Source organism: Manacus candei, unplaced genomic scaffold (genome assembly GCF_025592945.1).
Source record: "Manacus candei isolate 608988 ecotype Guabito, Panama unplaced genomic scaffold, ASM2559294v1 h1tg000021l, whole genome shotgun sequence".
Taxonomy (NCBI): Eukaryota; Metazoa; Chordata; class Aves; order Passeriformes; family Pipridae; genus Manacus; species Manacus candei.
The window spans coordinates 1,350,333-1,377,321 of NW_026138069.1; the positions used below are offsets into that span (position 1 = coordinate 1,350,333).

The 26,989-nt window shown below is 38.2% G+C and overlaps 1 protein-coding gene across 1 annotated transcript in view; it reads right to left on the reverse strand.

The window, feature by feature from the left end:
- Positions 1-259: 259 nt before the first annotated feature.
- The window catches only part of ABCB5 (ATP binding cassette subfamily B member 5), a 35,007-nt gene continuing 8,277 nt past the window's right edge, over positions 260-26,989 (reverse strand). The window contains exons 10-29 of the mRNA XM_051785900.1: positions 26,208-26,382; positions 25,186-25,299; positions 24,214-24,324; positions 21,759-21,884; positions 20,255-20,458; positions 19,250-19,420; positions 16,527-16,688; positions 15,837-16,061; positions 13,723-13,869; positions 13,114-13,218; positions 12,280-12,357; positions 11,146-11,229; positions 8,979-9,182; positions 8,056-8,156; positions 6,787-6,927; positions 6,141-6,297; positions 3,882-4,079; positions 2,753-2,959; positions 1,637-1,783; positions 260-1,134 (exon numbers count right to left, since the gene is read on the reverse strand). Of these exons, the coding sequence (XP_051641860.1) occupies positions 937-1,134; positions 1,637-1,783; positions 2,753-2,959; positions 3,882-4,079; positions 6,141-6,297; positions 6,787-6,927; positions 8,056-8,156; positions 8,979-9,182; positions 11,146-11,229; positions 12,280-12,357; positions 13,114-13,218; positions 13,723-13,869; positions 15,837-16,061; positions 16,527-16,688; positions 19,250-19,420; positions 20,255-20,458; positions 21,759-21,884; positions 24,214-24,324; positions 25,186-25,299; positions 26,208-26,382 (3,055 nt within the window). The 3' untranslated portion in view covers positions 260-936. The remainder of the gene's footprint in view (positions 1,135-1,636; positions 1,784-2,752; positions 2,960-3,881; positions 4,080-6,140; positions 6,298-6,786; positions 6,928-8,055; positions 8,157-8,978; positions 9,183-11,145; positions 11,230-12,279; positions 12,358-13,113; positions 13,219-13,722; positions 13,870-15,836; positions 16,062-16,526; positions 16,689-19,249; positions 19,421-20,254; positions 20,459-21,758; positions 21,885-24,213; positions 24,325-25,185; positions 25,300-26,207; positions 26,383-26,989) is intronic.

Sequence of the window (26,989 nt, forward strand, 5' to 3'; positions counted from 1 at the left end):
TTATTAAAGCACATGGGTAAACTGGTTTTGCCAACACCTCAAACAATCTTTAAAATTATTCAGAGAATCATTTAGATTGTCAGAGACCCTTTACATTGTCAAGTCCAACTCTTAACCTGACACTGTAAAAACCCCTAAATCATGTCCCTAAGTACCATGTCTATTCAAAATAAAAGATCGCAGATTGAAAACCACTTTTTTTTTTTAAGAAAAGTTATTTGTTGAGTAAGCATTTGAAAAATACTCAGCAAAACAATGGTATCTTTTATATCAGTTTATCTTGATATGGAAAGCTTGTAACTATTACAATTATTGTCTGAAATACAATACTGAATCTCCGAGAAATGTGTGAAGTACAGTAATACCAGAAATGTGGCCTAAAGCAAGGAAAAAACCCACAAACCCACATATCCACCCCCCTCTCTTTAAATTTAATACAAATGCTTTTATTTGGAATCTCAGTTGTCAGTAAGAATTGACAGTCACCTTTAACTTCAGATGACTTCATAACTGTATCTGGCTGGTGAAGAAAAGGGCAAGCACAAGCATCAGCTTGCTGTTTAATCACTATCACACTGATATCGCCTTGGTCCATGGCAGCTGGCATGGGCCAGGGTTTGGGAGGACAGCGAGAGCAGGGTGCCCACCTCAGCTGTGGTGCGGGTGAGACTAATTCAGATCTGGCTCCTTCCAAATCTCATGACATCCCAAGCTGCTCAGCACATTCAGCCTCTAGGATTGCCCTGTGAACCTTCTGTGAGCATGCACTGCTCATCCCCCTGGGTGCATGGATCAAGGTCTATACTGGATGCAACAACCAGGCTGCAACACACAGTCCCTGCTCCATCAGCACAGGCACAGCCAATGTTAATCCTCTGCACAGCTTTACATGTCTTCCCATAAAAAAAAATAAATTTAAACCCTCTGTAAGTAGCACTAATTAGAGACTTGTGCATTTACAAGGGCATAGTAGTGTCCTTCCTTTGCTAGTAACTGGCTGTGGGTGCCCTGCTCAACCACCCTGCCGTTCTGGATCACCACGATGATGTCTGCTGTCTGCACGGTTGACAGGCGATGAGCAATGACGATGCAGGTTCGACCTTGGCGGGCATTATCCAGAGCTTTCTGGACAATCTGCATACAGATATCATGAGAATGCTGTTAGCATCTGGAAAGTCTTAACTTGTCATGGGAACTACATTTGATTCTCACTCTGTGTTATCACTTGAATATATCTCCCACAGATACACAAGTCAGCGCATACAGGAGACCCTAACTCAACAGGGTTTCTCACTAGGGTCAGTGAGCCTGATCAAACAAGCATGAGACACAGAGAAGTGGGTTCTCGGTCATCTAGCATCACTTGGAACACAAATTCAATATTTACCATCAAATACAGCTAATAGGAAGACAACTGAGGAGAATCAGCTCCACATGGTGTTTTTTCTACTTTATTTAGTAGATGTGCACAACTTCCTAGTGTAGTTCACAACTTTCAGGTGGAAAAGCTACCATGACACATCTGCCCTGTTATTTCACAGTTGAGCATTTGTAACATGTTTGCATTAATTTCATTCTACAGAAATCAGCTAGCCATGTGCACAGACAAACATTTTACAAAATAATCATTACTCACCTTTTCACTTTCTGTGTCAAGAGCAGAGGTAGCTTCATCCAGAAGCAGAACAGCAGGATTACGAACCAGAGCACGAGCAATTGCTATTCTTTGTTTCTGACCTCCAGAAAGCTGTGTTCCTTTATCACCCACCCGGGTATTATATTTCTGTATGTTGAAAAATAGAAAAGATCACCTGTGAATACTCTTACAGAAGGAAGATTAGAAAAGTAAAATTTTATGCTTGGCTATAAGTTATTAGTTATTTCCATCTTGAAAGAAAGGGTTAGTGCAAGTGGTTTTAGTAAAGCTAGGACTTTATAAACATCTCTAGTATGAGCAGTTATATATACAGCCACACATTTATACACAGTCTGAAAATTTATTCCTCCAAAAACTGGCATATATCTTGAATGGTACTAGCAGTGATACAGTACTGAGGTGTCCACAGAGCATATTATAATAAGAGTAACTGGAGATTTAATGCTTACTATATACATGAAGAACTTGATCTTGCATTGCTTGTGAATAAAGAATCCTAAACATCATTAGTCACAATGAAAACAAAATATTTTTCAGCATGATTACATAATTTTCAGATACACAGAGCTACAGTGAAAACAAACTATCAAAGCATTTTTCCTTGTTAGAGCCAAATTCTTGGCAGGCATGAAGGTCAAATGTCATGTCATTCACTTCTGATTTATTGCCTCTTTGAATTTATCAAGAAATGCTCCTGTGCATGTCCCTTCAATTAGAAATAGACCACTTCATTTTACTAAATTATTTTAGAAAAATAAGATGTTTTTCTCAGAGTAACTTGACAAGTTTCTGCTGTCAAAGGAAAAATATATAAAAAAAATTATGGTGTCCCCCTCAAATATTCTGCTTTGTCTACCACTACATTCTGGAAATATAGGCTTTTTCTTTTTTTTTTTTTTTTGAACAAACTAAAAAGGGTTTTAAGCTTGAAAGACACTGACATTTTAAAACATAAATTCTATACTTTTTCTTATTAAGGGAAACAAAAGTGTGCATTGTTAATTTATCTATGTAAGTGAGCACTACATATATTTCTCCATATCATTCCAAAAATCTGGTTATCACACTGTGAAGAAAAAAATCACTGTCTCTTACCTCTGGCAGTTTTTCAATGAAGGCATGAATATTTGCTGCCTTAGCTGCTTCTTCAATTTCCTCCTGACTAACCACCCTACTGTTGTCTCCATAACTAATGTTTTCGGCAATGCTGCAGTCAAACAAAACGGGCTCCTGTGACACCAGACCCAGTCTGGACCTCAGCCATTGTAAATGCAGTGATCTGGTATCAAATCCATCTGCTAGCTAGAAAAAGCAACAGAAACATGATGCCAAGCTGGCTACAGAGCTCATCCACAGATACACACTGTAAACAGGAAACATGAATGGTAAGAGGAAGCCCATTACATGTTAGATTCCCAGATAAAATCAAGTCAGTTTTTTGCATGCAAAGAGGAAAAGAACCAGCAGAATAGATGAAATATTTCCTTTCATTAGTTTTTAATTTTGTGTGGTTTTTCTTCCATTTCCCAGCAGACGGAAACAACATGCAGATCACAGGCTGTTATTGCAGTCCTTCCAGCCCTACTGACCACCAGGAAGCTCACAGGAAAGCCTGCCCCTTAAGAAGCTGAACACAACAATAATATTCTCAGCTGAAGGCCTTTACCTTAATCTTACAACCTCCAAGGAGGCTTCTTTAGACTTTCTATGCCCATTAACAGGGATTGCATCAAAATGCCCATTGTCACTTTCTGATGGTGACATAGTAACATCTACATGAGATTACATTTGTGTTATCTGAAGCATGTATCTATGCCCCTAATTTGTGAATTCATATCAGCAAGAAAATTCACACACTGACAAGCAAGAGACATAAATGTTATGCCTCTGTGTGACCAGGGTGTGAGCAGCTTTGGGGAGGTAATGCAGTCTCACATGGTCACGGTCATTGCTTTCCCTGATGAGATCTGTGCCCTGAGCCTGCACACTGTGCCAACATGGGTGCTGGAGCTGCTACATGTGGGCAAATGCACAAGGTGGGCAATGACAGGGGTTCTGGGTTTGTCTACAGCTGCACTGGAGCCACAGACTCAGTAATGTACACCTCTAAAAAAGGCATCCTAACAGAGATACTGCCAGGATTGTTGAATGCCTATGAAACCTTGGAAGATAAAGAGTCCTGTAGATTTAATTGTTATTAATAGCCACACAAGTCTATTTTTACCACTTGTCCTTCCACAGGGTCATAAAATCTCTCCAAGAGCTGAATGGATGTGCTTTTTCCACAGCCGCTGCTTCCTACTAATGCGAGAGTCTGTCCTTTGTTAACCTTCACACTGAGTCCTTGCAAAACTTGAACTTCTGGCCTTGTTGGATATACAAAATGGATGTTTCTGAATTCAATGTTGCCTTCAAAATGGCTCTGAAAAGCAGGAGAGAGTTCACATGCTCATATTAGTGTTTACTAGCTTTAACTATAACACTTGGTAAGACTTGATTATTAAAGTGAGAGAACTGAGAAAGTTTGGGAGGGTTTTTTCAAAAGAGCTTTTGAAGTTCTTTTAAAATTGCATATTGAACTGAACATAGTACTAGTTATACGATGATCTGCAGATGTAAGTCACTAGATCCTTATGAAGAAAGAGTTTTCTGCATGTCTTGTACCTATTTTTCACTTCACCTTCGAAAAGAATATCGATAGACAAATAAACAACATTTGTATTTTTAATTTCTAACACATTTAGTTGAGGCTCTTCGATTTGTTATATAAACTATATCATTTGCTTTTCTGATATCACACTGCAGAGGTAGCACAATTTGAGTGAATGTAACACAAGGTCAAAATCAGAGATTAAGACAGCAGAGCTAAATTCTTTGGTAGGTAATTCATGGGCATGGAGGACAAGTTGTGCTTTAAAAAGATGTGATAGTTGTTAACTATCTCAGGCTGATATTTAAGGACAAGTGAAAGAAAGGGGGCACATGCTAAGGCTATTGCTTCTCCTGTTCTTTGAGGTATGAGCCAGTCCTATGTACATACTTGCAGCATCACTGGTACAATGCTCTCACAGCAAGCGATGACCTAATTTAACAGGCTCAAAGCTTTGCTTTGCTGACATCACAGGCATCACTGCTATTTGAGTCTGGTCTATACTAGAAATGCTTTCACTTAAGCTTCATTTTATTGGAGACCTTCTGCCAAGTCTTTCAATGTTTGTGCCAGAGAACCTTGTTTCAAAAAGGTATGTGAATTTGCTGAGAATTTTAAAGGCTGAAAATCCTGTATATAAGCTTAAAGTTATAGAAACTGGATTATGGCTTCCTAAGTAGAGGCTACCATCTAAAACCTACCCGGGAAGTTAATTTTAAACTTACATGAACCTGGATGTGCAAATATAAATCTTCCAGAACATGTAAATTGAAAGTATTTCATGCAGAAATTTAACAAGTGCTGAGGTCAGCCTCCCTAATGACAATTTTGGTTTGAAGGTGAGGCTTTTTGGGGATTTTTTGAGTATGCTTTGGTTTTTTTACTTGTCATTATTGTTGGTTTTTCTTTGTTGTGTCATTCCCTACCCAACTTTATAGCAAAACAAATTATTCATTAAGTTCACTTTGACTTCACAAGAGCACATTTTTACTTGTAAGAGTTTTCACCATTTGAATAGGGTGGATTCTGGCAAAACTGTTGTGTCTCTAAAGGAACTAGTCTCTCATTTACAAAGTAGAATAATGCATTTGTATTTTATTTCTCCTTTAAACTCTTACAAAGACAACACAACTTTTATTGGAATTGACATTTATCAGTGTTTTCCTGAAACCATTTAAGATGTCAGTCGGTAGAATGAAAAATATTTTTTGCTTATTTAGAGAAAAACTACCTTATAGGCTACACACTTTTTAACTGAAACTCCAAAATAATGAGTAAGTACCACGATCTTATATTAAGTCTGTCTTTTCATAGAATCACAGAACAGACTGGGTTGGAAGGGACCTTAAAAATCACCTACTTCCAATCCCCCTGCCATGGACATGGACACCTTTCACAAGAACAGTTTGCTCAGCCTGGCCTTGAACATCTCCAGGGATAGGGCATCTACAACTTCTCTGGGCAACCTGTTCCAGTGCCTCACCACCCTCAGAGTAAGAATTTTTTCCTAATATCTAATTTAAACCTCCTCTCTCTCAGTTTGAAGCCATTATCCCTTGTCCTTTCACTCTTGTAAAAAATCTCTTCCCATCTTTCTTGTAGGCTCCTTTCAGGTACTAGAAGGTCACTATTAGGTCACCCTAACTTTGTCACCCTTTGTGACACCCTAAAAACTATGAAGCTATGAATACAGTTGTAGAAAATAAAACATTAATTTAGTTTGTTACAACATCTTTTCTGAAAAAAAGACTCCCCCAAAACACCTCCCCCACCAAATCAAAAAAAATCCCCAAATCCCCCAAAGCCCCAAGCCAAAATACCCCCAATGCTTACCAATTTTTCACCTTCTTCACTGTAACTGTCAATTACAGGTTTTCTGTCCAAAAGTTGAAAGATTTTGTTGGCTGACATTTTAGCTTTGCCATAGTCTGGTGCCAGAGAAGCAGACTGACCAACATTCATAGCTGCAAATAGGACAGAAGAAAAGACTCTAAAAGGCAAAAGAAAAAGCACAATTAATTTCAGGGAGAACAATGTATTCATTTCCTCATGTGTAAAACAAATGTTCAGGATAAAGTTTTTAGCATCTTTAGGTTATGACATTTCTGGAGTTCCTCACCCCCCAGAATGTCATCCAGTATTAGGTAGTTCTATTTGTTCCCATAGCTACTTTATAGATGAACAGTGGTATCACGTCACTTCTCTATGTAATGCCCTCTGCCTCAAAGGAACATCAAAGGCCAAAGGCTTCACCAGAGTAGGTATGCTGAGCTTGCTGCTCACTCTTGCTGTTTCACTGCCCAAATATTCACCTTTCCCCAAACCAGCCTTTATGCACAAAGAACACTCTCAAACAGACTGAATTTCTGAATCTCTATGCCCTCTTACCTCTGTAATTTGATAAAATAATTTGCATGTATTGAAATCACTATCCCATGTACTGATTTTGGTTTTTTTACATTTTATAAAGTATACTCACATAAATACATTTTCAAAGTTGGTCAGACAATTAGCAATGAGCCATGCTCCAAATCTGAAGACTGCAGCATTAATAAAGTACTCTGCGCTTTGAGCTACTCCATAGTTAAATCCATAGAAAGGGGCTTTTTTCAGAGAATCTCTGATAAAGAAAGACAGTTTCCATAAATAACTCATAAAAGAGAAACAGCAGACACTGGGGGATACCCAGACTTCTAGATTAAAGTTTTCAAGCTATACATCTCACCCCCTGAAAACACAACAAATCAGCCCAGAACACATATGCGTGTTCACACATATGTGACATAGAACTGCCCTTCATGACACAAAGCAATGAGATCCTTGATCCTCAGCTTTGTTAATCTGAATCCCCTCCCTTTGTTTTTATAGCAGGGCAGGTCGCTAAAACAGTTAAAATAAAATAAATTAATAACTACCCCATATGACCCATTTTATTAAGGAAACAAGCAGGCTCCAGCTCAGCCTAAGAGCCACCTGCAGACTTCTGCCAGGTCATCCCATCTGAGCAGAAAGACCTCTCATCCTGATTCAGAGAGGGGCCATATTGCTGGGTGTCCCCACAGGGATTCAGACTAAGCCACTATTTTTCAATCCATCCCTCTGGAGAAGATTCATTTTGTGTAACTAGTTGAACACGCACTGAATCAGAGTCTGGAGCACTCTCTGTCCTCATTGTTTAGGATGCTCTCTGAGGAAGAGGAAATCTTTCTAGTCTGAGCTGTAAATCAGAGACCTGTGACAGTTCAGCCTACCATCCTAGCCAAATCTGGGCTATTACCAGTTCACCAGACATTGAATTTTAACACCATTTTGGCTCAGAACAGATTGAAATACATTTTTTCAATACCTTTCTTCATTAGTTATTTGGAGGAGTAAAGAAACAAGTGGATTTTGGGCTATTTTGTTTAAGTAAAATGGAGCTAGAAAAATCTTACATCCCTGGTGATTCAATTCATTTCAGTGAAGACAAGTCAGTGGGATGTAGCAGGTCGAACTAGGGAAACATATGAAGTTCATTTCAAGGTTTCAAAGTCATATGAGGGGAATAAAACTGATATGTATTATAAAGTGTGTGGTGGAAATGTCAGTTCCTGACTTAAGTAGTATCAATGTATCCATTTCAATATACTGAAATGGAGTGACCACATGTCCTATATTGTAGGCATACACATGCAAACACAATATTCTGTAACATATATTCAGTGTAAAATGTATTAAGAAAGAATCATTAAACAAAAAAGAGTCTCACCTATATGGACCATTCAAACTAGTAACATATTTTTCATAAAATGCTTCTTCCCTGGTCAGTGAAGCTACAGTTCTTATGTTTTCAACCGATTCTGTTGAAATCTAAATGGGGAGATAAAACAAATATGACGTAATCCCTTACAACTGCAATTTACAACATATCTCCTAAACACTTCATATCTTCTCTAGCATTTATTATTTTAGATCAGAATGTGCTTGCTTAAGGGAGGAGGCTGATGTCTACTTCCAGGTGAAGGAAAGCCCCAAGCAATGAAATTATTCCCTCCAGAGCTGTGAGACATGGTGGGGGCTGAAGCCAACAATATATTTGAGTTCAGAACCTTGGACCAGCATGCAGGAAGCATTCAGCAGCATCTAACTCATGGGTTGTAGCCCTGATGAATCAAACCCAATTTAATAAAATAAGAACCAACATCAGTCATCTGGTTACAGGTTACTCTTTTGTATGGACTACTTCTGTCTTCTGGAAAAGCTCTATCAGGTGAATGAAGACAGTACTCTGAAACTCTTGAGTGCATTAATGGTTTGCCTCTATGATAGAATAAAAAGGTACCAAATTTGCAATGCTTCTGGTTGCAGCAGAGCAGTGCAGAGCTACACTGCTCACCCCAGGCACGAGGTACACCAGTGCTGGGGATTCTACTGCTACAGCTGTCACTACCCAGAAATCCACTGTAGAGGCTTTAAAATGCATTTCTATTGCCTAATTTACAGATGGTTAGTGTTATCTATGTTTTGCTTTTCTTGAGGATGTATAAACATTCCCCTCGACCCCCACCCTGCCCTGTCCCCTCTTTCCCCTTCATTTATCTTGGACAATTGAGTCAGCTATAATATAACTACAATATTGTCCTTAAAAGTGATCTCACACCATAACCCTGTAGTTAAAATTGAAGAACTTACTCTTCCGGCCTCTTCCAAAGCTTTTTGATCTTTTGCGGCATGACCAGACATGGACTTCGCACTCACAGCATTTGTAACAATAATGTAAGGAATGCAGGCCAGGATAAGCAAAGTTAGCTGCCAGCCATAAACAAATGCAATAGTGATGGCAGTCACAAGGGTAAAAACAGCCATAGTCATCAGTGCAAGTCGGCTTCCGGTTGCCTAAGAAAACCCCAGAAACCCCCCAAATATTTGTCATTAGATTTTTCCTTTTGTTACTTATATCACCACTTCAAATTGGTTTATAGCCAAGGCCAAAGGTTCCACTGGAAAACGAAACTGTGTGTGGTAGCGTGCATGGACATTATGCACCTACTTATGTAAGCATTCCTAGACAATCTTCATACCTGCCAGCATTCAGGCCTTCAAGGGATGTTAAAGTAGTTTAGAGAGTTGGTCATGACAGTAGTTTAATGAATTATGTATCTGGGACTTCGTGTACTACGCAAGGCACGGGACACTGTGACCACTGTCACAGTAAGGCAAGTTGGTGGCTGGGTCTCCAGCATTAGGCAACAGGGGTTTGATTCTAACAACAGCCATCCATTGACCCACCACACTAATAGTGGTGGAAAATACTCATCCTCAAGTTCTGAACTGCTGCACTTTAGGTTGGGTTCTCAGAGAAAAAGAAATAAATCTGAATTTGGCCACTGCAGAAATGCTTTATCTCTGTGGGATAATGAGTAGGAAAGATTAACTACTACTGAAGAACTCCCATCTCCTCCCAGCCCATGTAACCTTTTCATCAAAAACTTTTTAAGATGAGAGATGATTAGCATCCAGCATCTGGGTGGGCTCTGATTTGCAGAAAAAAGTTCTGCAAACAGCCCTATAGAAATAGTTCATCTTCCAAAATTTGGCATGACGGAAAAAAAACAAAAATCCTTGGGTGGGAAGAAAAAGGAATCCTTGCTTTTGCCAAAGACTTTCCTGCCCTGAAAAGGTTTTTCTTGTTCAATAAAATTTAAAATAGTAATAACTAAACTAATGCCAGGGTGAATTGTTGCCATATGTTCTAGGAGTTGCACATAAAGATGGATTTGGAAACTTCAGCCAGTGCAGCATGAGGCATGGTACTGACTTACTGACACTCTGTAGCACTCCAGAGAAAACAACAGCTGTACATGCCCTTTGGTGCTTTCTGTAGTTGGGGACCATGTGCACCCCTCCTTTCAACTGCCCTGACAGGGTGATATAGTTCAGTGCCACTGAAAAAACCAAACTTTTAAAAGATGAAAATTACTAAATTTTGTCAAAGACTCTTTTCTCACTGCAAGCCCATAATGAAGGATGACAAGAGAGAAACAAAAGTCTCTGGAGACTGAAAAATGTAGGGATTAAAGGATTTTTTTAAGGTACAAATTTTAAGGGAAAAAAATAAAAAAAGACATCTTAAAATAAACTAGTAAACTTTACCCCTCAAGTCCTGCAGTGATTTCCACTATCCTGTCCCCACCCCCAAAAGAGAAGGGAATACACAGAGATGTTTGGCAGATTGTCAGGCTCTGCTGATGAGGTGAGCAGTTGGAGGAATTGTACAGAATTTGCCATATTCTCCTACCAGTGTCCAGTTCTCCCATATCAGTGCCTTTAGTCATTCGCTTCCTTGACCATCGCCCTTCCCTGGTGTTCTTTGTTCATGCCAGGGTATTTCTTACTGTTTGGTCTGTTTTTTGTGAAGCACATTTTGTGGGGATGGGAAGAAGAATTCTCTTCATTGAGGTCAGTAAGGGTTTGCATCGTCTGCAGGTGCAAACCTCTTTATGGCACTCAGGTGACACCCATCATAAAGTGTAAAAACCTGGGGTCCAATGACTGTGGCCCAAGCACATATGCAGATTTCATTTTGCATGGTGAAATGGTCTACAGTTATTACATACTTAGCTTAAAGACTTGCGGGGGGGACATGAAAGGTACATGAACATCTACTGGATTTTTGATAGTTCTTATAAATGATCAGCTGGGAAATCCCTTCCAATATGTTTGCAGCACACAGTGTAAATCCATCTGCCAGTCTATAGGGTAGATTTACTACCTTGTGTTCTGAAATAATCCTGTGTCCCTTGCCAATCACAATTAATATTTCTGAGGAAAAAAATACCTTAAAAAAGAATCAACATACCCCTTTGACTTGGGAAGCATCTGTAGCAAGACGAGTTAGCAGAACACCAACAGCATTTTTCTGATCATCATACCATCCAATATCCTGTAAGAAAAGACACTTAGTTTTGTTTCAAAAATTACATGAAAGTACAAGTCATGATGACTAACTGAATATTCTTTCTCCGTAGTCAGCATTTCCAAGTGAACTAAAAGAAAAAGCTTAGAAAGTATTATTCTTTTGAGAACATCTAATTGTTCACAATCGAAGTGTTATTGGTTGTGATGTTTTTTTCCAGTGTGCCCATTTAGAAACTTTTATTATAAATCCCTTTTACTCAGACATTCCTTGGGCCTGAAGACGTTAACTATTCTCTTATGAATTATCTATTCCATCAACTATAGAATCATAGAATATCCTGAGTTGGAAGGGACCCAAAAGGATTTGTACATACTGAAAGAAAATGAGACCCTTTTACCTCCAAAGGCTACAGCAGGTGGTTTTTTCCTCCCCAATTTATTGTCTTCTAGTCCCTTTCAGATTTTTCTACGAACACACAGGTTCTTGTCCCCAGTAGGTGTGTGGAGTGCCAGGTTACATATTCACATGATTATTACAGAATGAGAATTCTGTGATTCTCAAATAGCAAAACTGCACAATTTAACAGGAAGGGTTTAACATAAATAACTTCATTCTTCTCATGGGTAATAGGGAAATTTGATTTTTTTTCCAGTAGAAATTAACAGATTTTTTATTTGCTATAGATTGCATTATGTAGATCTAAATATAAATAATTAAATGGATTAGACTTACATCTATATATTATATACTTGTATCACGACCACCCAAGCAAAGGGAAGTTAAACTTTTTTGGTCATCCTTGCACACACAGACAGCTGCATACTGTGTGCATATTAGCATGCCAGAAATATGCATGTTTGCAATGACACTCCTTCAAAATTAAACTACTTGCAGTAGCAGCATTGAGCCGAATTGCACATGGATTAGGACATTTCCAGGAGAGTCGTACTTTTTCCCAAGCTAGTGGTAGAAGAGACATGCTTTTGTTTTCTTTTCTCCAGACTACACGTGGACCTTATAACAGTCTTCAAAGGACACCTAGTTCTCTTTATACCCTAGCTGCATAATTCATACCTGCTGAAGTAATGCTTTGAAGGATAAAGAGCGCAGTCTCATTGTTAGCATTTCTCCAGACTTCCCAAACATGAATCCCTGGGGGAGCAAAGAGTAATATTTTTTCATCTGGTGCAGTAACTCTGTTAATAAATCTGCACAACAAAAGCAATTACACCAAAAAGCCTCCTACAACCTTCTGTGAATATACATTTGTCCTAGGAAAAGTATCCTTCACATTCCTGGAACATAAAACTCTGTTTTCCCACAGAAAGAGAGCAACATGTCAAGGAAGGCAGGAGCTTCATTGTAATACCTTATTCCTATGCCCCACCAGCACTACAAGATAAATCAACCTAATCCAGTCATTGACCTCCCTACTCTTGACTGCAACCAGAGACATTCTCTCACAGAAGTCATACCATGGACTTTATGATATGGACATCTGTGAAGGAGTCGTAAGAGGACAGCAAATGGAGTTTACTTGATGGTATGGAAAGCACTGCCTGGTATGGAAGGAGTCTATTTTATACTTACTTTGGCAAGAACCTATAGACTGGCAGTGAGAAATGTCAGTATTAACTTTGACTTTTAAGGGCAGATCCTCAACTTTGATTTCAATCATGCTGAATTCACATTGCCTTCAGTGGCTTATTTAAACCAACAGCAAATACAGACGCATATCTTTAAGTAAACATAACCATAAACCCCACATATCTCAAAGAGAACTGGCACTTCTGTATATTTTTTAAGCTCTGATTGCCTTTTTGCTTCTCAGACTGCATTGACATGAGTTATATCTGCAGCCTCATGGGGAATTAAGAACTTTTAACATTTTGGTGTAGTGACACTTACTTGGATTATGTATGCTGCTAAGATAATCACTCCAAGTAAAAGAAACATCAAAGAAAGGACCAAAGTATTTTTACTCCTCTTTACTGGATCTCTTTCTTGAAAAGCCTATGCAAGAAAAATAAAAACAAACCACAAAAATGAGTACATAGACGAGTGTCAGTTACATAAACCAGCCTTCACTTCATGAAGCTTGTCTACTTTCATTTCTCTTAGCAAGTATTCTGGATCTCAAAATTAGTTTGCAGTCAACTTTCTGTTTAAGGACCAGGATAAAGTCCAGATTTCCATTTAACCTACATCACACTAATTTGTTACCTCAGCTCCATCAATGTTCCTCCTCTCCTGTGCTAGTCAGATGCAGTTCCACCACGCTGTGCCTCTAGAGGAACCCTTTAACATTTGGCAATGGATTCATTTATACAAGTTAAGCCCATCCAGAGACTTACAGAGGAAGAACTGGCTGAGTGGTTGAGCATGAGGGAAGCTCAGGATTGCAACATCCATTTGCCAAAAAAACCAAAACCCAAAGAAAAACAAACAAACCCCAAACCTGAAACACCCTAACCCCCCCCCCAAAAAACCTGAAAAAACAACAGCCAAAAAACTTACCCCAATGATTTTTCCAAATATAACAGCAAATGCAGGATGGACCCCACCTATGACAGCAGCAGCAATCACTCCCAGCAGTACATAGAGCCACTCAGGTTTGTTCAGAGCCAGGATTCTTAAGTAAGGCACATCAGGGAGATTTTCTTCCTAAAAGAAGAAAAGAATCAGTAAAAAACTTCGGGTTTTCCTTGGAAAGTTGCAGAACATAAAATTCCCCAGAAAGTGGGTGCTCATTAGGTTTTGAGCAGTGAACTGTCTTGGGAAGCAGCTGAAAGCCCTTTTTGTGCACTCAGACCAAGCAAACATGCTGGAGATCTGCTGTTTTGCTGTTTCATATCCTAGAATGTCAACTGCACTGTAAAAATTTGGAGGCAAAAAACTCGTGAGGGGAGAAGGGCCAGGATAGTTAACTGAAAGTCAAATAGGACTGGTCATCATGAACAGCAACTAGCACTGCAATCATTATAAAGAACTAGAAGTCTCACTGTTCAGAAGAGATCTCTCCAGTTCAGCTAAATGTTAGTGGGCTGGCAGTGGTACAATTGGGTAGAGAGGTCATTTTTCTTTTTTGCAAACTATAGTCTATGCATCATTACCAAAAGCGTGAAAGAGGCATATGTAAGAGTCAGTCTGTATTTGCTTTGAAAGTACAAAAAATGTCCTGTCCTGCTTTACAAATTTATTCAAGTGCCTATGCCTGCACAGGGGGAATTCTGGAAAAGTAAAAAGTGAAAACATCAGAAAGGAGACAAAATATTAGTCAGGATTACAAGCAAGTTGCTCTTGCTTCCTGGTTATTTTATCTCGTGTTTCAGATGCTGAATGAGGGTGGTTAACCCTCAACTATAAAAGTGGGCTGATCTTTTTGAAATAATTACAATGGCTGGATGCTTGACTTCTTAATTTTTTCTGAATGTGATAAATATTGAAGTCTTGAGCATCGACACCCACTACTTCCTCTGAGGTCTTAAGCAGTATTAATACAGAGCCAAAAAGTATCTTTTGAGGTTGCATAACTTTTTATGTGATAATAGGAATGGATCCAGCTCCTTCATTCTACTTGAAATATGTATTAGCTGGGAGTTATATTTTAGTGAGAAGGAATATGTATAGATAAAGATCATACTGAAGCTTCCATAAATATTTTAAATAATCAGATGATATATTACAGATGAGATCTTATCTTCCATAGGTTTAAAAGGATTCATGGTTTTACTTCGGAATTTAGATTTTATTTCTTCACTTCAAGAGTCCTGAAATCAGGTCAAAAAACTAAAAAAACTCCAAACCCACCAAAATACAGCAAACAACTCTTCCAATGCATTTCATGAAAAAAAAAAAAAAAGCTGTAGTTCGAGTAGTACAAAATAGAAAAAAATCAAAATCAAGTTTATTGAGCTGCTTACCATAAGTCGGATCCAGAATCTATTAGAAATCAGCTCTTATTGATGCCATGAGCAAGTTTTACTCAACTTTGACAAAACAAAATTCTGTTTCTAAAACCTGAATCTCCTGTATGTCTTTTATTTATATATGGCATTTGTCAGCTAAACTGTTTATCTGGAAAAAACCCTCTAGAACTGGAGCATATACTAAGACAGAGAGAATAACGGATCTTTTATTTAAAATGATGCTCAAAATATTAGAGTTTTGATTATTTTTTAAAGTTTGACATAAATGTAGTATGATACTCCAAAGTGCCTTGAATTTTGGTATGCACACCCCAGGGATAGCATTATTCACCAATATTTGCAACTGTGTGTACCAGGAAGCAAAGAATCCTGCAAATGAAATCTCACAACTAGTTTTAATTAGATAGAACTGAAACATCAATAATAGTGAAATAACACAGTTAATTGTATGAAGCATGACAAATCAATAGCACAAGTTTTTTCCAGTTCCACACTAACTCAGTAGTGTTCAAAGGAAGAGTTTTGGTAAGACACAAGTGCTTGTCCCCAGATTCCTAGGATGAATACTCAGTCTGGTAGTGAAGGTTACGTGGCAGCCAGCTATTTAAAAGTAGTCAAAGTTATGTGCTTTTTGGTTTTGTTGTTTTTTAGTTTTTTGTTTATGTTATCATTAAAATTCTAAACTGAAATTCCAATACCAACCTCCAGTTCCTTTTTTTCCTTCCTTTTTCCAAAGGACTTCTTAGATGTGCTCTTATATCTGCTGGACCTTCTTCGAATGCTGCCTCTGCCAGAGATCACAGATTCTTCCAAGTGATCTTGAAGAGTCAGGTCTTCCACAAGATTTATGTTTTCCTCATATTCTTCAGCCTCTGTGCCTTCACTATCTTCTGATGTGCCATCATCTTGAACATCATTGCTACAACCCTAGTGAGAATTCAGGATGTGCAATTATAAGGCATTTTGAGCAGAAAAAAGGAAAAGTAAATTTTTTTTGCTCATGAATACTGCTGTTTTAATTGTGTGTTGCCTATAGGATACATTATTTCAGTCTGCAAGAGTAGACTATTCAATTCTGATTTTTTTGTTCCTCTTTTCCTTTAACAGTCTATGGAATCCACCTGGAATCTAACACCTCTGTGGTTAAGTACATAATTATGTAGTCTGTGCCTTCAACTCACTTATGTTTTTGACATATTGGGTTACGTAAGTGTGAAACACTTATTGGTAAAACCCCCAAGAATTGCAATTCTCTGTCTGTGCCCAGACTGGAGTGACTGAGCAGCTGCCAGCTGGACAACGTGCAGGAAGTAGAGCGAGGAAATGACTCCACCTACCATCATTTGACAGCTTTGTGAAATGGAGAAAGAAAATAAATAAATTTGCCCTTACCTGCTGCATTACAAGAGAATAGTAGACTCCCTTCTGCAACATGAGTTCACTGTGTGTTCCTTGTTCAACCACGACACCTTTCTCAAAACCAGCAATAGTGTCAGCAGTCCTGATGGTAGACAGTCTGTGAGCGATCACAATGGTGGTACGTCCAGCCCGAGCCTTACAGAAATACAAACAAACAAACAAACAAATAAAAAAAAAATCAATGTACAAATGCACAAGAAAACAGCACAGAAATAAAACAAAGTTATTTTTGTGATTTTTAATATAAAACAAAAATCAAAGTTTCAATAATAATTTTCTTTTCTAAAAGCGAAGAATTTTTCTTCCTGGTTTCATGTCCCTTGTTTAACAGTCTAAGGACACCTTCATTTGACTAATTTAGGTAGAGAAAGTCACATTAATCTTTTTAGACAGGCAATACAGGTATTAAAGACTATAAGGTTATTTGGCTTTTTATGAAACTTTAACTGTTTGAGCTAAAGTGTTCATAAAGTGTTTCCACGTGTATGTAAGGATGAGGGGGAAACGCAGTAAGAATAGTTAGATCTTTCTGAAAATAAAGCTAGGATAGCAAGTATATAAAGAACGGATATTTTCTTTATATACTGCCCATGCATATTTTTGGAAGTACAACAACAGCATGATTTCTGACAAGGCTTAGCAGCAAAGTGCAGAGGAGTGGAGCACAACTGGGGTCAGAAATGGGTTTGAGCTACTCCATAAAGCACTTTCCCAGTCTTTTGAAATAAGCTAATTTGACAATAATCCTGTTGGGATTTGGTAGAAAGAGCTGCTGAAGTCCCAGTCAGGAGGTTACATGTTCCACCCCTCTCCAGCTCCCTCCTGCAGACCAGTGGCACACACAGTCCTCATGCAGCAAAGTAGCACGTGCCAGGTTGCAACTGCTGTAGAGGTCAGCTTCCCTTGTCCCTGATGCCTGGAGCAGATGGTGGCATGGAGGCAGGAGGAGATATCCAAGGGGACCTCATGCAACAAGCATGCTCTGTGGTCCAGGGGCCTGCTGGAAGTTACTTGCTACATCATATGGGCACAGGAACAGAGGCATGAAGAAGATGAAGGCAGCTGTAGTGGATGAATGCTTCCACAGATATTTGAATTCTTCCCCTATGCCTGCCATCAAGTTGTCATGGATTTGATGCAAGTCACTGAAAGCCTGTCACAAGAGGTCTGCAGTGCAGTTTTCATGCTTGTGCCCTAAAGCCTAGAGCCTTCACCACTGCAGCTGGGAGCTGTGATCAGAACAAGCAAAATGCTTTAAAAGATTGAGAGTTATCTGAAAAAGAGCAGACTACAAACAGGTGTACATGACCGCCCAGAAAGAGTGAGCACTCATGAGGTTAATATCTCTGCTCTTCAGCTGTAAAAATAATGAACAATATTAGCATCATTTTTTCCACTTGGGGATGTTGAAATCTGGAAATTCCATTTGGGGACTACACTGATGGATATCAAAAAGCTGTGAAAAGATAATTAAGTTATAATTCAAGGCTCATTTTAGTGTATTCTGGGAACATGCTGAAGGATGAGGAATTCTATACAGAACAGTCCACTTAATTAAATGACCTCCCTCTTTGTTATGCACTAAATGAAGCAATGAGCTTCTAGAAAAAGTAAGTATTTGATCATGAAATTAAAAAACATGCAGAAGAAAGCTAAATTATGTCTGAAGCATCAATCATTTTAGTGTTAAATTCTGCAGCAATTATATAATGAATATAAAAATTATATATAATTTTTGCATCTGTATGTTACCTCAATATTAATATCAGCAGAATCATGCAACTATAACAAACAGCTGCATTTTACTTCAGATTTAAATTGACTGGCAATGAAGATGGCAAATTTTGTATTTCCCTTGAGCCATACTAGTAATTTGTATCTCTCTGCATAACTACTGTAATGAAAAGCAGGATTTTTCACTTAGTTTTTAAAAGTACATTAAAATAAATATTAACAAAAGAAAAAACACTAGAGCCCAATCGTGAAGTTCTTTTTCAGTCAAACCCTCTAGGTTGCACTACATGTTGTTGGAAACTGCTGATGAAAGAGGGCTGTGAGGAAGGTATTGTGTGCTTATCAGAGACATGGGTACAAGCTCTGACAGCTCTCTCTGTCTCTCAGCAGTACCCACCCTAGAGTTGTGGGGCTGATAAAAAGAGGTATGGGGCAGAGACTCAAGTATTTGTAACTGGCTCTGCTTTTGTCCTGTGGTTTGCACTGTCTCTGAAAAGAAAGAAAATGGCTAAATCCCAAGTGCTGTGTGAAAATTATGAAGCAACTATTCAATGAAGAACAAATACTAGGAATATCATATAAATTTCTATGTATCTACCTGAAAAAGGCTATTCAGTCCTCATACCTTGCCTTGATAAGATGCCATCAATATTTGACCAGCAAATGAACAACTATTATTTGAGAAAGAGAGAGGAGGTCCACAGACAGTTCCACATGTCTAAGTGTCTTTGTAATTAGTAATAATGCAAAGCCAAAAATCCTAAAAAGCAAACATGATTCCCATGTAAATTTTTGATAGTTCAAACTCCCTGTTAAAACACTGAAATTGATTGTTCATCCAAATTTTATTTTCCAGTGTCCTCAGTTCCAGTGGAAACCTGCACTGAAAATCAAACATTGATTTTTCTTAAGTGCTCTTGCACCTTTTCATGGCAGCTGGTAGTTTCAGTAACGAGTCCTACCTTATCAAGAGCTGCTTGCACTATGGATTCACTCTGAGTATCTAACGCAGACGTAGCTTCATCCAGAAGAAGAATCTTAGGATTTCTTGCTAGGGCACGAGCAATAGCTATTCGCTGCTTCTGTCCTCCACTCAGCTGAGCCCCTCTTTCCCCTACCATGGTGTTAAATTTCTGAGAAAGGAGAGAACAAAACAGAAGTTGTGGAACATCTCAAATGAAATCCTCACTCCTCTGTGCAATCTAAATACTCAGCTTCTAGACAGGAGGCAGCTTGATCCATGTGACTGGAGCATCGGCAGAGCAAACACGGAACTATATCCATCCAGCTAGCCCTTAGCCAAACCCTCCTACCCCCACTGCACACTTAGGTGCCTAATTTTGAACTTATGGTTCTTTAAAAACACGATCTTTCTTGGTCACTCAGAGAGTGCTCCAAACCCTGGGCTTTCTCCAGGTGAGCCTGTAAAAGACATCTCTGTATTTACTGAGAACTGCCTACCCTTCCAAAAGGGTTGGAATGATAGGGACAAACCAGGACCTATAAAGTTGCCTCCTGAACCTGAGACATCCCACTTGGAGCCATTGCTTGGTTCTTACTGACTGTGTCACTTACTCTAAAGTGGTAAGTCTCAAAGTCCAGTCACTCCACCAATTTGCTATTGAATGTACAGACAGCTTCTGACAAAGGATTTTGGATTTCTGGATCTTCTCTTTAAAAGCCCAACTCTTCCCATACCTCATGAGATGATTAAGGATGGCAATATAGCTGAGAAGCTCTCTTTCTCCTCAGTTAAGGCATCGACATTTTTTCCCAGACTTCAGCAGAAGTCCTTTGAGAGCAACCAAAGGTACAATATCTAGTTGAACTGAAAGCTGCTGGACGCTATAAGAGTATTTTGAGAAGTTGTAGTATATCATAAATTTCCATGCTGTACTTCTCAGAAACAGGACACCAGCCTAAATGGACCTTCCATTCTTACACTCAAAATAAGTTAATGAACTTACATCAGGCAGTCTAGATATAAAGTCAAAAGCATTGGCTTCCTTGGCTGCTCGCTCAATTTCAGCATCAGAAATGTCTTCTCTGCCGTAGCGAATGTTCTCAGCTATTGTGGTTGCAAACAAAACAGGCTCCTGACTCACAATTCCAATATTTTCTCGTAGCCACTTTACATTAAGTGTCCGAATATCCTGACCATCTAAGGTAATCTAAGAGGAAAAGAGTATGTCAAAAAAGTTGAGGAAATGCATTGTGTTCCTTAATTAAGCAACTAATTACCATTACTTGACTTTAGTATCAGCTACAAGGTCAAGAAAGAAAAAAATGTTTTCTTTAGTAGAAAACTATGTTGGGGGAGAAGCTACAACTGCAGTTTTTCTATCCACTGTACAAGCCGGGAAATGGTGAGTAGCAGCATAAACAGAGAAGATATTGGGGGTTTTGGTGGTTTTTTTTGGTTGTTGTGGTTTTTTATTTGTTTGTTTGTTTGTTTTTTGGTCTGTTTGTTTTCCCCCAATAATCATCCTATCTGAGCTGGCTTAAGACTTTTCCAGCTTATTTGCATACTTTTTACCCGGTTCTCATGCCCCTCTGTCAGTTTGTTGTCCTCACAGTTGTGGCTACAAAATCGCCTCTGTGGCTGTGCTTTACATCAGACCAAAGAAATAATCCAAGCTGACTAAAAAGAAAGTTATTTTTTATCCTAGATAATTTGCAATGTGGTCATATGAACATTGGCACAGCAAAATCAGGCATTGGGGCAGGAATGAACAGCCACAGAAACACTAAAAAGCATGTCGATAACAGTCACCCTGGTACATTATGCACTGATAGTTCAATGTTTAATATTTAAAATGTTTACCTACTTTTAACTAGCAGTAGCAACCAAGCAGCATTCCTCAAATATCTAGAATAAAAACTACATTTTCCTTAAAAATATATGGTTTATTTTCCCCCTTTTCTTTTTCCTTTGGAAATTTCTTAGGAGAAGTATTTACCATTTACTGACTGGATTTAGTGTTTAGTGATAAAATATACATACAAAGCGTAACGATGGAAACTTTTGCTGTGGGTTAGCAGATAGAGGAAAAACAACTAGCCAAGCAAACAACCATTTAAAATAGGAAAATTCTCTCCAGGTTTTAGTTAACATGCAATGAAAAGGAAGCAAAATACAGCAGAACATTGTTAGATTATGCTTTGCTTAAAAAAACGTACAGAATTTTAGAAGTCAACTGTTGATAAAAACTATTTTAAATTCAGATCTTGCATATATTAAAAGACTTGTGGTATTTCCTATTTGTGACATAGTACTGAAAGAATGAGCAGAATAGCAAAGTTAAACCAACAGGAGAAGATATTTCATTTGAAATTTAAATTGTGGAAATACACATGATGCAGACATATGCTCAAATTCAGCACAAATAGAAAACGAGGTTCAGTCAATATGGGAAACTCATGCTTGTCCTAATAGCTCTCAGTTTTTACAGTTCACATACAGACACTCACTTCTCCCTGGTCAGGATCATAGAATCTCTGCAGCAACTGAACAGTAGTGCTTTTTCCACAGCCACTGGAACCAACTAAAGCAATGGTCTTCCCAGTTTGAACTTTCAAGTTTAGACCTTTGAGGATCTGGGAATAAACAAACAAACAAACAAATCTTAGTTTGACAAGTTTGGTTAGAGAACAGTTTGTCAAGATAACTTCAGTAATAATCAAGGCAGTAGTAAGGGCCACAGTCTAAAGGTATGACAATATTAATAAGTTAATTGTACCTGAGAATATTTTGAAGCACTGATAGGAAAAAGGCTGCATCTATGCTTGTGAAGTGTATTAGCCTTTGAAACAGGATGGCTAAATGCAATCTGTCTTTTGGGAACCCTGCATCCTTCTGGCTACCAAACCAAGCCTGTGAATTATTTGAGAAGATTGATAACTGGAACAGGTCAAGTTCATGCCAAGAAACATTTTAAGAGTTGCCTTGCATAGACCACTGCATTCCAGTTCCTGGGAAAATTCCCCAGCACACTCATATCAACAAATACAGAGTTAGCCACAATACTCTAAACTTGATAGCTCATTTTCTCCAGTTTGTGTGATCTGATAGCAGGCTTGGGATCTTCCATTTTCCTGCTGTCCTTCATTTTCCAGTGCTTAGCCAATGGCATAACACTCAATTATGAATATCACAGAAAAATATTTTTCAGGTGCTAAACATGATGGCTGAGAAACAAACTTGCCTTCTTCTATTTTTAGAATATAAATGGTTGTTTTGACCAGGTAACTGCTGGAAAGCCCTTAGTAAATCTCATTCCTTATTGTTAACAGACTCAGCAACCTGGGGAGTAGTTACAGATTAATGGTATCTTTGTTGCTATTTTCACATTAAGGAACATTTTACCTCAAAAGATGTCCATGTCATATACAAGTAATGCTGTGTAGCTGCCAAAATATTTGGCTGCTATGGGAACTCCTCTTGTTTATACCAGGCTGATTTATAATTTTGCCTACAAATGTTTTTACAATGAGAGATTAAAAACAGTTGCAATATTCCTCTCCTTTCCCTGTCTTACATCCAGCAGGGTTTGTATCTCCAAGAAGCTGATATCCTGGTGCCTGCATTATTAAGAAAGAACCATATTCTGGATACCATAGTATCTCCAGATGCAAATAGTCACAACCACATAATAGGCTATTTCTAACTCATCAGACAAGGTGTTGCCAATATTAAAACTAGCAACATCTAGACTCCTTATATCTCTTTGATTTGGTTTAATGTGGACAGGGGAGATTATACTGTATTGCATCAATTGTTTGAGAGATTGTGGATAACTTCTACACACCTTTGCTGATTCCTTTTGGATATATTAAATAACATTGACGCTCTTAGTATGGAGAGCTGCTGACTTAGATCAGAAATATGAAGTGATAGAGCAGAGTCTTCATATTCTTCCTAAAAATGCTGTTCAGGCTGATAAGCTATGTTATGGGTCTGCATGCCAAATGGGAGGGAAGTAAGAATTCTTCCCAAACCGAAGAGGGACAGAAGATACATTGCACCAACTCACAGTTAGGGAAGGAAGGCCAGCTCTGAGTCTGCCCTTCAGCTACCCCAGTGTCCTGGAAACACACTTGATACCCAATGGGACAGACCTCAGATGACTGAGGTAGGAAAAGCCATCTAAAGAAATAGCCACAGTGATATGAAGTTCCCCATTCTCACCACTAAATCAGCACATCGAGCTTTTAATTGTTGGCATTTGAAAGCTCTGTTCCAATCTCCTTCTTCATCAAGTAAGCAACAACAGCAGCAAATTCCTTTTTCTTTTATCTTTATCAAGGTGTTCAAAAGATTATAAACTGTTGAATATGGCAAAGAGGTCATACTAATTGTGTCACCAAAAAAGTAATTAATCACCATGAGATGATGTACATAGGTCATTAAAGGAAATTGAACTAGCAAAGAACAGGGACAACAGTTTATTGAACAGCAATTTTAACATCTGCCCAATATTACTTTTGACTTCCAAATGTATATTTAGGATGATACGTTTCAATCCATTTGATAACATATTGTTGTAAAGCCTACCTCACAGATAATTTTTCACATGGGATATCATAGCAACTCTGAATGACCAAGGAACTGGAAAAAGCCACTTCCTGACTTAACTGTTTAAAGTCTGGAAGTTTTAATTTTGAAAAATCTTTTTTGATTTATCAGAGTGCTTGTTCACAGAAATTCAGACTAGGAGGAATACATATTCTTAAATTTTTCCTGCAGAAGAGAATTGTGAACAGACAGACAGTGACAGTAGATCTAGAGCTTTGTGCACTATTGAGGGAAAAATAATGTCCACTCCCCAAACAGGAACGCATTCGGCATTCTAGAACAACAAGATTAGACAAAAATATGGACACAGGCTGAAGAATTTCAGTACAGCAATCTAAACCAAACACTTACTTTAACATCAGGTCTCGCTGGGTAACTGAAATGGATGTTTCTGAATTCAATTTCTCCTATGAGTTTGTCTGGTTTGTAGCCTTCCTTAGAACTGCTGTCTATGAGCCGTTTCTGGAAAGAGGTTTTTAAAATCTATTACTATTATGTCACTTTTGGAACTGTTACTTCTGCTAGCTACACTGTTGTGTACTCAGCTGCTGGTTTACACTGCAGTATATCATTGCAGAGTTGCTGCATTTTACTCAGCAGATGCTGATTACAGGGGAACATGTAACTGTGAATTCTACTTTCACAAATATAGAAGATTTTCAAATGCAACAAAATCCACAGCAGAAAATCTGTAATTGCAGAACTTAACTGCATTATCTTGCAGCCAAAAAATGGCCCTCAGTAATCTGCACAGGAAGATTTTATACTCACATCAAGAAGAATGGTGTAGCCATTTCTTCATGAACTTTTTAGTCCTACTTGCTTAAAATATTTTACATATACAGACATGCAATTGCTGCATAGCACAGCAAGACCAAGATAATAATGTGGAAAACTTTTTCATACCAACATCAGCATCACAGATTATTAATGCTGTAATTTTCAATAGCAATACTAATCCCCTCCTCACCAACTCCTTCCACAATAAACCACAGCTCAGCTGCAATTCTGCACATATGCATTTTTTAAAAATTAGTACAGTGCCTTACCATTTTCCCTCTAGATCTGAAAGTCTAATACTAGAGAAAGATCTCAACCATATATCTCAGATAAACATGCTAGGTTTCCCAGCATTCATTACAACAAATAAAGAGGTTGTGTCCTTCATATGAACTATGATGGGTTTCTGTGGTAGGCATCTATCAAGTTTATGGTTTGGGGGCTTTAGAGTGCTTTTGTTATATCTCAAGAGATAAAAAAAAGAGAGGAAGGGGAAATTAAGTGTGGTTGAAAGCCTTGTATTCTACTTACTTAGATATTTACCTTATTGATAATCTTATATACTTCATAGGCAGCTCCACGTGCCTTAGCCACACTCTCCAGGTTGGGAGCTGCCTGGCCCAGGGAGAAAGCTCCAACAAGCACAGAGAAGAACACCTGTGGAGATGGAGTGAGCACCACACTTAATGCTTACAAAGTCACCAGTGCCCACATGTGCACTCAAAAGACTTGGGCATTTAACCCTTTTCAGGAAAATTAAATACAAAAGTGAAAGGTGTTTTTCACAGTTGCTTGTATGTACACTCCATTCTCCTGGAGTAAATTATAACTACTGACACATGCCTTTGTGGCATGAATTACTTTTCTTTTTAATGTTCTTGCATTTTCTATTATGTACAAATATCCTTCTCTGTTGATTTTCAGATGTTCCCAAAGTTAAGAGGTTCACAAAATTTAATCCAGATTTTCTTGACACACAATTCACTTAACATGCTGTGAGGAAGCATACTGAGGAGAGTGTGAAAGTTAAGCATGTAGCCAAACTTGTGATGATAATAAGATAGCTAAATATCCCCAAACCATTACTGACATAAGACATATTGGTAAGGTACTGTTAAAAACACGTAAGTAAACAACAACAGAATGCACAGAAGACATTGTGGCTAAATGAGATCTTGAGAACTTCCCCGTATGCATTTAGCACACCAGTGAGATCCATTTCATCTCTGTTTAGGTAGAAATTTGTTGGCAATCCAGATTACTTGTCTTCACTTCTTAACCACCAGCTCTTGGCTGTTCATCCTACTCTACAAATAGAGTCCAAGACAAGTGAGAAAAGTGCAGATACTTTTGCCTCTGCATTGATTAGAGTAGGAATACAAGGTGTCCTGTTCAAGCTTGTTATATCAAAAGCTAGGCAAGATGAATACCTTCCAGTTCTTTTATACCAAGTGAGTCTGTAACAGCTAATTTAGCAAGCACAAGGTAGAAAATAGATACACCACTTGTATAACTATTTTCCTGAAGTTACAGAACATTTTTCAAAGCTGCATTGATGTACTTACAATTAAGAGACGGCCAATGTCATAATGTTCATCCTCAGCAATGAGCTTGGTTCCATACCAAAATGCAAGTGCATAGGACCCAAAGATAACAAACTGTGAAATACCTAGACATGTGTTGGTGGTAATGGATTTTTTCACTCCAACACGTTTAGCCGTCTCTAAGTTAGCATTGTATCTGAAAGTGGATAAGGAAAAATTTGACAGGTACTACATGCCATTCTGATTGCTATTTCCCAGTGCCCTTTTCTTAATTAAAAAGATTTATATAATAAAATTAAAATCTGAAAGAGAATACAGATTATTTTTTTGACAGAGGACTATTAGGGATATAATTCATCTGAATAAATCTATTCTGACGTATGCTAACAACATTGGTATACTCATGTGTTATGGAAGACAGATTAAGAAAACAATTGAGCATCATGACTTTGTTATCTTGACGGAAGACACAATACCCGTCTTGAACCACTTGTTTCCATTAATCCTGAAAGAAAACCTTGAAAAAGTTTTATCAGTGTTATCTACCAGAGGTAAGGTTTAGTCTTCCATGTTTTAAAAAGGCAAAATAAAAATAAAGCCCCCCAACAACCCCAGGCACTAGGGAAGGAGGTAAATGAGAGAGAGTTCCCTCTGATACCAGAGTTGTTCTCTTACTAGCCATTCTGGGAAGACAAGCATCTTTCCTTTAGGTTACCATATTGATTAATATGGTAAAACAGAAGATCAGTATAAAGACTGACAAGTTCAGTGTGAGAATGATTTCTTCTAAGGATACTTCAAAT